At 36.4% G+C, this 13,175-nt stretch overlaps 2 protein-coding genes across 2 annotated transcripts; one reads left to right on the top strand and one right to left on the bottom strand.

Annotated features, from left to right (window-relative positions):
• Positions 1 to 682: 682 nt before the first annotated feature.
• On the bottom strand, positions 683 to 2,564 carry LOC123505255 (centromere protein X-like). Its single transcript, XM_045256475.1, has 4 exons — positions 2,369 to 2,564; positions 1,944 to 2,027; positions 1,235 to 1,345; positions 683 to 807 (listed from the first exon to the last, which is right to left on the bottom strand). Exons 1-4 carry the CDS (start codon positions 2,381 to 2,383, stop codon positions 790 to 792), a joined length of 228 nt encoding a protein of 75 aa, XP_045112410.1. The 5' UTR covers positions 2,384 to 2,564; the 3' UTR covers positions 683 to 789.
• Positions 2,565 to 5,718: 3,154 nt separating this feature from the next.
• Positions 5,719 to 10,437, top strand: LOC123505254. Its single transcript, XM_045256474.1, has 3 exons — positions 5,719 to 6,028; positions 7,788 to 7,911; positions 8,668 to 10,437. The coding sequence occupies exons 1-3, from the start codon at positions 5,882 to 5,884 to the stop codon at positions 8,880 to 8,882; spliced, it is 486 nt and encodes a 161-aa protein (XP_045112409.1). The 5' UTR covers positions 5,719 to 5,881; the 3' UTR covers positions 8,883 to 10,437.
• Positions 10,438 to 13,175: the final 2,738 nt, after the last annotated feature.

Genomic DNA, 13,175 nt, shown 5'->3' with positions numbered 1-13,175 from the left:
TCAGATTCTTATTTCTAAAATTAAATTTTATGGAATTTCATATATATATATATATATATATATATATATATATATATATATATATATATATATATATATATATTTTTTTTTTTTTTTTTTTTTTATTGGTGATGTTTCTTACTTAGGCCTTTTTTAAAGATTTGTATCAAAAGGAACACAATATCAGTACTGCTTTTAATTAGTGAATACATTTATATTTTTTGGGAAGGAAAGACCAAACAATTATGAAGTTTTACAAATCATATAACTATCTGCCCAGCAGGTTGTGATCTCCTGAAGGGGGATGAGCCGATACATGAAGCAGCACTCCTTGTCTCTTTGTACTTCCCTTGCTTTCTTCCTGTGAGTCACATGTTATGGTGTGCAGGAACACAGTAATCCACTACAACTTTGAAATGCATACTGGCTGGGATGGAATTTGCAAATCATGAAGTTATTTATGTGAATACAAATGACATTAACCTACCAGATAATGTGTGGATCCATCAACAAGTTATCCTATTCACATCACATAAATGTTGGAGAATTACTTTTTTGCAGGAGCTTATCTTGTTCTTACTTAAATCTAGAAAACAAAAGAATTTCATATGTTGATAGCATGCTAGTGTTTTGTAATAAAACAGTTGTGATTGCATTTGTGAATGTAAATAAAAAAAACTAATAATCTATAATAATTTATTATAATAGTAGAATATTGAAATATATTGCAGCAGCTCGATTATTCCTCATTGGTGTTCAAGTTGTCATCTGTTACCATCACTTTGGAAATCACAAAAAGTCCAACAACTGGAATAAAAAAACCATTTATATCAGTCTGCAGAATACTAAATATATTCATCTTTTTATTTATTCAATGAATAAATAAATAAATAAATGAATAAATAAATAAGCCTACAAATTTTAAGCAAATTCAATAGACTTGCATGTGTGATTGCAATGTAAAGTAGAAGTCTAAAACTGTTATAACACCAAGGAAATTGGTTAACTAGTACTTGTCATGTGGAGTGTGGACCATACTACATCACTTCATTTTGATACATGATATGTCAAACAGGTAAAAATCCTTAAAATTCTAAATTTATACTAACTAGTACTTATATAAATATATATAAAAAATCCCTACAAGGATTATTAAATACTAAATGTGGCTAATTCTTTTAGATGGAATGTAAAGGAGTATTGGGATAGGTTGCAGTTTACAAAATAAACTGACCAATTGCGAGAGTATTTTTTCAAGGTGTTCCACCGTGACTGTGTCGGATCCTTCTTGCTTAGCTTGGTGAGCAGCTCGCATGGCACCTTCTGTGGTCAGCAGTCTCATTATCTGTGTGGATGATCAACAGGAGCATCATTACTGTGCATAACACTACTCATACCAGGTGACAGCATTATAACAAGGATGACAACATGAGTGGTAAAGTGGAACTGAATTTTCACAATGCATTTTTAGTTGTGTGTGAGCTATAATGAAGAGAGGTGTGGGACATGGGGTGACCATCAGCCTTGTTGGTGTGAATAGGTTAAAATACACAGTTCAGTTAAGTTGTGATCACAATGGGCTAATGCAACAAGATGTATGAGTACTTGTGACAGGAAACAATTTGATTGTTAAAGGTTTTATAATGAAGCAACTTGAAGTTATTTCATAGCTTTAATCAAACATATTCCACACACTATAAATAAAATTAAAGATCATAGGAAAATATGTAGATTGTCATACATAAAACTGTTGATAACAACAAATTCTCAGTCTCAGAATCCAAGCATGAAAACTGATGCAGTGACATAGAATTCAACATGGTAGTTATGATGGTAATGTCTTACAATCAAAGTCCTCAATTTCAGACCATACAGGATCAGTATATTCATTTAGAGTATTTGAAAACCAAAAACAAGTTCAAGAAGCTTTGTAACAAACTCACCTCACCAACCAGCACTGTGACATTGGGATTTACTCTGGTCTTGCTGTCCTCAAAGGATGACTTCAGGAACTCAAATATTAGTTTCTAGAGAGAGAGAGAGAGAGAGAGAGAGAGAGAGAGAGAGAGAGAGAGAGAGAGAGAGAGATTTGAATATAATCAACGGATTCAATATTTACCAAAACAATTTCGTTGTTTTAGTGTTAATAATTTTACAAAGCTATAGAGACCTCATAATTTCCATACACACTAAGCCACCACTCCTGCGTGGAACTCAGTGACAAAGCCAAATAATTTATATCCAACATTAACAGCAATAACACACACTGCAAGACTTCTCAAAAGATGCACACCTTGACCTAATGTATACGTTGTAATGACTATACAACACTACCTGTGCACATAATCTATTAATTTCCTTTACTCACGTCACTAAAGTTCATGGTGGCGTCAGCATGCGGCTGCTCACCGTTGGCGCTATGTCAAGCTGTGACATGCACGTGAAGAGGAATGAGAAGAATTAACGTGCGCGTTGCTGATAGACAGTGGTTGAAGAGAGTTCGGGAGTTATGTTATGTGTTTACAAGAGCCTGCCGCTGTCAGCTGCAGCGCCATGCCTCTAGCCTGTCCCACGAAGTGATGGAACCACACACACACACACAATAAATAAATAAATAGATAAATGATAATAATAATAATAATAATAATAATAATAATAATAATAATAATAATAATAATAATGATAATTATAATAATAGTAGAATAAATAAATACATAGATAAATGAAAAAAAAAAAAAAGACGAAAGGCTAGTAGCAGATTACTCAAAGGGGCAGACCTAAATAGATCAATTAAAGAGAGAGAGAGAGAGAGAGAGAGAGAGAGAGAGAGAAAGTTGTGATATGTCCGTATTTAGGTACAGTAAGATTAATGTTAGATTAATTAAATATTGTGGTGTGAGGAATAACCAGAGTTGCAGGTAGAAGAGATCGAAGACATACAGGTTGGACGAAAAAAAAAAAAAACTAATGAAACGAACAGAGAGAGAGAGAGAGAGAGAGAGAGAGAGAGGGGTAATGAATAAGGCGAGGAATAATATAGCCCAAAGAGAAAAAATGCAGAAAACGTAGATGAGTTGATAATAAATGGAGAAACGTGGAACTTTTAAAGAGAGGAGAGATGAAGGACGGGTAGTCTGGTAAAGGAGTTTGGAAGGCTGTGAGAAAAGAGGAAATTGAATGAATGAGTTCCCTCTGCACGGTCTATTCAATTGAGCATATGAGGGTAAGCACTATATAAGCAGTGGGGCAGCTTGATTCCAACGCTCGGGTCTACTCTACAGCCAGCAGTTTACATTTTATATTCCTGAAAAAGAAAGAAAGAAATATGAAACAAGACATACAATTGAATTCTGAATTCAGCTTATACATGAGTAACACACGTTGATTGAATGGACTGAACATAAAGAAGCAACTGTGAAAAAGAACTACTACAGTATATATATATATATATATATATATATATATATATATATATATATATATATATATATATATATATATATATATATATATATATATATATATATATATATATATATATATATATATATATATATATATATATATATATATATATATATATTATTTGGAGGGTGGCTGATAGGAACAGGTGATCTGCGATGGTTGTGACTTATGGACATCTCTACGGAATGGAGGCCGGGCGACGTACTGCGGCACATTGTTTAGTCACGCAACGCGAAGAGTGTAGATGAAAGAGGGATGTCTGTCTTCACAAGGAAGAGCGAGTGTGCATGATAGGGATGAATGGAGAGTGACTGTGAATGCATGAATGGAGACTGGTCACTGGTGCGAGCTCTCTACGGGAGTTCGCCCGCATGGTCCGATCAGCAGGTGTCAGATGCGGGAAAGGGGATGGGTCCATTACGGGGCGGCAAGAGGTTAAATTAGTTGTGCCACTGGGTAACTGACCCTCGTGTAGGATCAAGGAACGTACGTATCATCCTTGTGCAAGGCAGACTAAGGAGGATCTGTTATCTTTCCCTTATATTCATAGCATATATATATATATATATATATATATATATATATATATATATATATATATATATATATATATATATATATATATATATATATATATATATAGAGAGAGAGAGAGAGAGAGAGAGAGAGAGAGAGAGAGAGAGAGAGATACAGTGATTCCCAATCTTTTCTCTTACATTAAATCAGTTCAGGTTGGTAATGTAGTTTAAGCATATACCTATAATCTCATGAACAATACATAATTGATAAAGAAAAAGCCGTAAAGAAAATTAAGATGTCCACCCCCACCTTTTTTTTTTTTTTCTTATTTTTTAGATATTGTTTGCGTGTAGGAAACCAGGCAATTACTCATTATAAACGGATGAATAAGTAATCAGTTGATTAATAGATAGACATAAAAATAAAAGGACAAATACAGCTGGAAGAGCAGTTTGCAAGTTCACATAAAAAAAAAAAAAAAAAATAAATGCAAGATCGTTGTTTGCGCAAGAGAATCGAGACAATCGAGAGACTATAGACATACACAAATTAAAGAAGATTTATGTAGCTATAAGTTCCGGTTGGGATTTCTCGGTAAGGGCATCCTAAGTACGTATATTCAGTTAAGAAAAGCAAGATGGCTGAAGAGGAGGTAACAGTTGTCTGAAAGGTTCTGGAGTGGGCATAAGAAGGAAGTGAGTATTTGACGCAAGGTTACCTGCGTCATTTAAGAATCCTGAAGCAAAGAGTTAGATAGGCGTTGTGTGCCTTCTAGCTGTGTGTGATTGATTCTTTTTTTTTTTTTTTTGAGTGGCAAGTTTCATAGAATAATACATAATAATTATTTGTGTAAAAAAGCTTAAAGTGAAAGAATAATTTATGAATAACGATCACGGAGCATGATATGCAGAATCATGCGAAGAGCCACTGTTGATACGTTAATTTTGTTATTATGATATAAGAATTTTTCACGATATATAAATTACGACTTCTAATACGTCGCTTTTATTATCAATCATGCCCAAGACCCTCAAAAGGCTGATACATAAGAGACACACTGACTTGGCAAAAAAATGGCTGGCGTGACAATGAGTCACTGACGGAGGCGTGGTTGTCCGGTGAGAACGGGCTACACTGGGTGGACTCCTTAGTGAATGCAGTCTGCACGTCCAGAACGTGTATATTTTGAGTATAGACTGCGTCACATATTTAACTCATTTGTTATCTATTAAACTCTGTGGTGTAGTGTCACGTGTGGCCTGGGGCACCTTCCCTCAGTCTGACCCATGCACCCCAAGGTGCACAGTGCACACCACTCAAAATAATGAGGCTCGCAATGCTGTATGCTGTGTTGTATTATGTTTACTGGCAAGTCTGGCAGTGGCAGGTGATGACACAAGGAGGACTTCTCGCTGTGCGACTGATTTGATTGTCTCCCTAACAGTACCATTCTCTTTCTAGACTTACTTTTTTTCAGACTCTATAATAACGATTTCCTCATGCTTCATTTATTCACCCTTGTCAGAGTATTGTAGGTACCGTACCTAGTACTACATTTATGCTTGTATTCGTCTCAGGTCTTTTTTTTTATATCAATAAGATCACTGATCATAATTTTTCTTAACATCTATAATAAAAGTGAAGAAAACCCCAATGATTTTCTTCCTTTCCTTGCTTTTTATCTATATAAAATTCAATTTATATAATTAGAACCCGAGTTGTCTTTGTGTAGAGTTGCGTTGTGTAGCCGAGGTGTGGAGTGATACCGAAACGTCTCACATCCGCTGACAAATAATTTCATGACGCCGCTGTGTGTGTCGCTGCTGTGATAGGCCTGTCGTTCTCCTGATAAGCCTGTCTCGTGGCCGGGCTGTGGAGCAGAGGAGGGGCTCGAGACATGAAGAGATTCTGGCTGGAGGACGCGTGGCACTGGTCAAGTACTGCCAGGATGACCCTCCGCACAGTGCCAGGGGGACTCTGCTTGTACTACTTGTTCATCATTATTTGTGTACATTTCGTGCCTTCTTCGTCTACTGTAGGAGAGGTAAGAGGCGCTGCGGGATCAGACTGGCCGTGACATTATTGGTATTCCACTCCTGATCGTATCACAGGGGATGGGGAAGGGAATGAGAGCCAGGGGTGGCACCATACTACACCACACACTACATACATAGGTACAAGCACAGCATACATACCACAATTACTGCTGTGTAACAGTGCTACATTCAGTGCGTTTCGCCAATGTTTTCTCCTTGTCTTGTCATTTCTCTCAGTGTTGCGTTTTTGTCCTTGTTTTTGTTTAGATTGCCTTGTATGGAACTATCACAAAAATAACGCTGCAATATTTGCTTAAAGTTATAGCTAAGTTAAAATCAAATGCACCATCCATACACTTACTGTACCACTCATAAAGTGTTGCATTTGAAGTGACAAGGATGTTTCAGATGACAGACAAGACCACTCCTGCCACACAACTCCCCATAGCATAGCACAGCCACACTCACTCACTGAGTCCCACCACTGCCCTCCCTCGGACCAGCTGGGCTGGTGCTATGCTGTGCTCCACATAAAGGTTTCCCAGAAATTATCACCTAGATTCGTGATTGTTTCTCTTGCAAACAGAGTAACTGTCATGTAGGAGCAGCAGCAAGAGCAAACAGTTTGTATCAACTCAGCATGGCAAGCAATACTGTGTAGTCTCCAGTAAAAATGTGCTATGCTTATTTATGTGCCATGATTAATGTTGTTACTTGAGGTACCACAATAAATCTGGTACGTGAATAGAAAAAAAAACTACGAGACTCTGTCAGGAGCTCAGCATTTGAGATCCTTGAAGTGACACAGCAGACTTGTGACACTAAAGAGTCTACTGAACAAAATGTTTCGAGTGGCACTTTTGCTTCAAGAGATGGATTTTCACTAAGAAGTTTGGGATACTCCTTGTGCAGAAAACCCATGAAGGTCTTATGAATTGATGGTCTTTTTGAGGCTCATGGAATCTCCATTCACTATCAAGGAGATTGCTAACATTGTCAGTGAGTCAATTGGAATATTTAATGCAATTTTTAATTCACTAGATCTGAACACACACTATGTTTCCATCATCTTTATGTCCAGCCTCCTGATATCAGCTTGACAATTTGCCTGTGCACACTGCACACCACAGAAAGCATGCATGAACTTTTCACTTACACACTCAGTTCTCTTAGGATTTGCCTTCTTGTGACTTCTTCCTCTTCTCTGGGATGAAGTTCAAGATGATTGCAAATCCTTCTAACACTAAGGAGATCATGAGCAAATTGTTGACAGTGCTTGAAGCAAAGAGCAGAACATTCATAGTGTTGTTATTGAGGAAGAAACACTTTGTATTGCTGTATAAGATAGCTATTTTGAAGAGATTGATGTTGAAAGTTGAATAAGGTTTATTTTTCAAATTTTCATAAATGCAGTTATAACATTGTAATCACACATATTTTCCATGTGGCAAAGAAATCACTCTTCTGTCTCTATCAGATTGGTCACTATTCTTTGATGTACTTGTACTTTGGACTTGGGCAAACTTCTCTCTGATGGTTTAATTGATGCTGTGGTGACACTGATAATGTTCATGAGGATGGAAGTAAAGAAGAAGACAAGGAACATGCACATCTTCCAATGAGGAAGATTGGTCTTAGTAAAATATATCATTGTTACTGAATTGCTGTGAACAATTTACAAACATTCATTTTAAATTCATCTATGAACATGTTTCAAGGATCCAAATTTGTGAGAAAGAATAGATACAAGTTTATTATTTTTTCCAGACTTGTGACATCCATACACTTTCATCATGTCCAGCTAATGAACTATGTGAGCAAGTGAATAAGACTTCAGCAATATGTAAATGTTTGCCAACAGTCAAATGTGATGACCCCCAGCCTCCACCAGGTATGTACTCCTCTCACACCAATGCACTGAAATGTTCAAAGTTGTAATGATACTATTAGTTTTGTAGTATTTGTTTTTCCACTTTTAGTGAATTCTTTTGAGTAGGAATCAGATTTTATGATTAAATTTTTATGATGATGAATAAATTTTAATTAAACCTTCTCAGAAATGTATTGATTTGCTCTATTTGAAATTTGAATTAAATTCATAATGAATATTATGAATATGGATTTATTGCACAAATATTATGTGCATTGTGATGATTATTACTGCTCAGAGTCACTGTCACATAGCACCTGTAAGTGGCCAAACAACTCAGGGCCTGTTGCAATTGAAAAATAAGGAGGGGAACTGCATTAGACATTTGAGAATCCTCAGGATTTCTATCACCATTTGGTAATGAGAAGGATATGACAAGGACAAGCAGGTGTCAGGCCTTCTTGTACTTCATAGGAACACTGAGAAAATCATCTGGTGAGATTGAGAGGCCATTGCCAGGCTGGCAAACTGAACCACTGACCTGGAGAATAGGAGAACAGTGTCTTACACCTCTCTCTCTCTCTCTCTCTCTCTCTCTCTCTCTCTCTCTCTCTCTCTCTCTCTCTCTCTCTCTCTCTCTCTCTCTCTCTCTCTCTCTCTCTCTCTCTCTCTCTCTCTGCCATGAACTCATTTGAAAGTGAATGCTTTATAGTACCATTGCATCAGTGTTTTATTCCAGCGGGTCACTTAGTTCTTAGATACACCTGTTGTCCACAGAGCCTCCAGGGAACCACTTGGGCTTGGCTCTGGGTCTGAGTATCACAATTTTCCTCTTGCTGGTGATTCTCATCCTGATTGTGCTGCATCGCAAATTTGGTCTATTTTCTGGTATGTGTGACCGTTTTCCTTCCCTCCGTCACCTCACCATTAGAAGTGGAGACATTATTATGGTGGACAATGATGATGAGCCTGATATTAATCCCATAGCCTGATGATGTTAAAGGTTGAGGGTGTGGCAGATGTTAATCTCATAGCCTGAAGAATATTTTATTCTGTATTCAGTGATGTGTTTGGGAAGATGGTTTTCTCAGTCTCATAGCTGTTCCTCTCATTGTGATGAGAAATACCTGCTTATATCAGTTATGAAAGTATTAAGGAAAACACTACTGATTTTATTTTTAAGACACAAAGTATGTTTTATATAATTGTTTTATAGGAACAAGGTGCACTTCTTGGTTGTGTTTTCAAGAGTGAATCACAGAGAGGCTGATAGAGTTGTAGGTTTAATTACATAGGATTATTCTTCAACAATTTTGTTTAATTGTGTTTTTGCTAGTTTCAGCAAGTGATATTTTACTGATGTAGATCCATGCCATAGAGCAAGTTGACTGGTATTAGCTTTAACATTATGGAGAATACCCATTATGAATTGGATATGCTATATGTAACTTCACTGAAAAATTTGTATTGTCTGTAATTCCTTGAGGGAAGTCTGCCATAATGAGAAACTGTTGAAGCAAATGAAGGACAAGTATTATATTGTAAATTATTGACTGAAGTCAATGTGTCAGGCAAGTCTGTCATTCTTGTTAAGGTAATGTATAGTATAAAAGTGTCATTTCTATCAAACCACCACCTCTCCTGGATGTGAATCCAAACCACCCATCCTTCAGCCCTTGGATACTGTCTCTCTTGTCCATCTAGCACACAGCTTGAGTGTTTCCCATTGTGAGATCATCACCATTATGTCTTCTGTCATTCTGGTATGGTGTTGCTGTTTATTGAAGTTACATCACTGTTGACTTGCTGTAACTCATTAAGACGTATCCATTGAAAGCAGATGAAAATGCCCGGAAGCAAAGACACACATAATGCCTGACACTGTTTACAGATCACTGTTTTGTCTTAATGATTTCACAGGCAGTAGCATTGTTGTTTGGCTGAGCTATCACATTGCCATTTTGATATGCTTTTATATATATATGCAATAGCAAGAAAATAAAAAATGTTCTAATAAGCTGCCCAAATTTCTTACAGAAGTGTATAATGCATGAAGGAAATATCAATTAATGAATATCTCAGACTTTCTTAATGTTGTTTCAAGGACTTGTAATTTTAAAGGCAAATGATCTGATCCATGGATATTGTATATTCTTACCTTGCCATTCTGTTTAATTCTCATCCCAACTCATCAGGATGAAGTCCCCAACATTCCTTCGATGTGTAAACATAACTTGTTTTTTTTAATAAGAACATTTTGGGAAGTCATCCATTGCTCCTGCAATGTATGAAATAAGATTCTGAGCAAAATAAACTTCAATAATTCTTGAAATTTGTCTCTGCATTACTCAAGCATGGAGGAATGACTAAGCATTATGGTAATTTTTATTGTTAGTGTACAATATAAAGTTAAATATAAAATGCAAGCAGACTGCTGTGCATATACTGTTGGGAGAAGAGACTACTGGTGTGTATATGCTGGTGGGGAAAGAAAGTGAAGCATTCACACAGGAATGCAAGGAACATGAAGAATCAAAAGAGCTGCCAGTCATCTTTTATTGTCATTCCTTTGAAACATTGGCTTGCTCATATACTGTAGTAAAGAACTAGCCTCCCAATTTGCTCTCAAAACACACACACACACACACACACACACACACACACACACACACACACACACACACACACACACACACACACACACACACACACACACACACACACACACACACACACACACACACACACACACACACACACACACACACACTGTAATTGTTATTGAGGTGTTATTATTATTTAGCCTCAGCTATCTCCTGTTGTGGAAATATCTGCCTGGTATATTGGTATTATTATTGTTGTTACTCTTTTATTATTATTATTATTATTATTATTATTATTATTATTATTATTATTATCATCATTATTATATTATTATTATCATCATTATTATTATTACCAATTATATTTAGATTTATGCATATTTATGTATGTCGATGGTGGTGCCACAATAATTTCTTTTAGAAGTACAGATATTTTTGTCACTGAATCAAATTTTATGATATTTAACCTGGACTAACACCTTTGCTTATTTCATTTTATTTTTATTTGTTTTATAAATGTATCTGGTCATCCTTTGAACACATGGTTTTTCTTCTTATGAAGAGAAGAAGCATCTCTTATTTCTGCACTCTCAGAAAAGGCCTTTCCTAGGATGAGTGTTTGATGTGATTTGATGTATTTATCTATGTAATTAGTGAATCAATTTTGAAAAGTTTGGTGAACTGTGATAATTTTATACAGATATATACCGTAGTAATGCTGCTTTGCAGTTTTCTTTCATTGTTGATATTTGTCACTTATGCTGCTTCAGCCTGTGCCTCATTTATGTATTGAAGAGAGGCAGACAAAGCACTTGTTTGAACTAGTCTTGGCTGGAGTAAGATGATAATCTAAGGTAAAGATAGTCTTATGAAATATTTTACTAATCAAGTTTAAGTAGCTGAGGAGAATGAGCATTCACACACTGCTGGAAAGTAAAGAAAAGTAGCCTCTGTAGTGTAGATTGATGCTAATTGTTAGAAGAATGAATTTGTACCACTTACTGAGCCAAATGGATCAAGGAATCAGTCTTTTCTTTATATGAGCTTCAGTCACAGTCACAAGTAATTCAAACTCTGCCAATTTGTGATAAAAAAAGGAAAAAAACTTGTTAGATCTGCAAAATATATAATTACACTGTGGTCTCAGAATGTTCAAGTTTATAGAATGTGAAGAAAGACAAGCCCAGTGAAAAATTTCATATTTTGAATAATTAAAGATTACATTTAATTTTGATATTATTTTCTTAGAATTTTAAATCTTTGCTCTTTCATGATAGGAATCCACTAAATTAATAGTATAACTTCTTATTAATTTCATATAGTAGTTAGTAAGAAGACTGAAAAATTGAGAAATAGTATCATCTCCTTTAGTATGAGTGACAAAAGATGTGAAGTGGGAGATATTGCTCTGGAATAGAGAGATCTTTGAAAGAGCAGGAGGTACATGTGATACTGTACTTTGTGTGTCTGTGTGTATTCTTTTTATTTATTTTTTAATGGAAACAATACATCTGCTAGTCCTCTATTTAGTATACAAAACACACCAAAACTTGGAAATTTATGTAACACATGACAGCACTGACTATGGACCAACAGCTGTCTTCTGTTCTTGCACTTCACTGTATACACACACACACACACACACACACACACACACACACACACACACACACACACACACACACACACACACACACACACACACACACACACACACACACTGCATAGTGTAGTGGTTAGCACACTCGACTCACAATCAAGAGGGCTGAGTTTGAGTCCCGGTAAGCGGCGAGGCAAATGGGCAAGCCTCTTAATGTGTGGCCCCTGTTCACCTAGCAGTAAATAGGTGCGGGATGTAACTCGAGGGGTTGTGGCCTCGCTTTCCCGGTGTGTGTTGTGTGTTGATGTGGTCTTAGTCCTACCCGAAGATCGGTCTATGAGCTCTGAGCTTGCTCCGTAATGGGGAAGACTGGCTGGGTGACCAGCAGACGACCAAGGTGAATTACACACACACACACACACACACACACACACACACACACACACACACACACACACACACACACACACACACACACACTGCAGAATTTTCTTTTGCCATTCATATATAACACATAAGGTGAATTTTTATATACACTTTCATATATTCTGAAACTACATGTTGTGAGACCATGTTGTTCTGGAATGCAACAAATCAGTGTTCAGACTTCAATTTTACTTTTAAAGTTGATACTTTATAAGTGAATAACAGAACCATTTGCTCATCCCTGACTGACACTCCCTTCATATTTATCATGAGGCCTGTCTGGAAACTAACATTAAAGATGTTATCAATGTTTTATTGGTTATCTAGTCTTTTGGGTACTTTGCAATAGTCCTAAAACTATGGGCTCTTCAAAAGGTGATGAATTGGTGTTGCTGTTTATGTAGAACCTCTGGAGATGTGACTTTCTTGTTCCATAGCTGTTTGGGCTGTTTATATGGGTACATCTTGTACACTTGACATTCTCAGGATAGGTCCATTCAATACTGAAGGTGATGTGGACTAGAATGGTTTGAAATATCACTTGGTTTGGTAACTATCTGCACTAGAATTGTGTAATTGAATTACTGATTTCAGATGAATCGGTAGATATTGTGGTACAGTCTAGTGGACTGAGGTGCCGCGCTTTGGTGCGAGCA

Source organism: Portunus trituberculatus, chromosome 17, assembly GCF_017591435.1.
Source record: "Portunus trituberculatus isolate SZX2019 chromosome 17, ASM1759143v1, whole genome shotgun sequence".
NCBI lineage: Eukaryota > Metazoa > Arthropoda > Malacostraca > Decapoda > Portunidae > Portunus > Portunus trituberculatus.
Note: the sequence above shows the minus strand (reverse complement) of the source record. Positions and strands in the feature narration are given on the sequence as shown.

Bases quoted from the DNA above. Each gene is read 5' to 3' on its own strand.
- LOC123505254 (XM_045256474.1), top strand. From the start codon at position 5,882: ATGAAGAGATTCTGGCTGGAGGACGCGTGGCACTGGTCAAGTACTGCC. The intron at 6,029-7,787 runs GTAAGAGGCGCT...TATTTTTTCCAG, and splicing joins CTTCGTCTACTGTAGGAGAG to ACTTGTGACATCCATACACT. The intron at 7,912-8,667 runs GTATGTACTCCT...TGTTGTCCACAG, and splicing joins TGACCCCCAGCCTCCACCAG to AGCCTCCAGGGAACCACTTG.
- LOC123505255 (XM_045256475.1), bottom strand. The intron at 1,346-1,943 runs GTGAGTTTGTTA...TCATCCACACAG, and splicing joins TCACAGTGCTGGTTGGTGAG to ATAATGAGACTGCTGACCAC.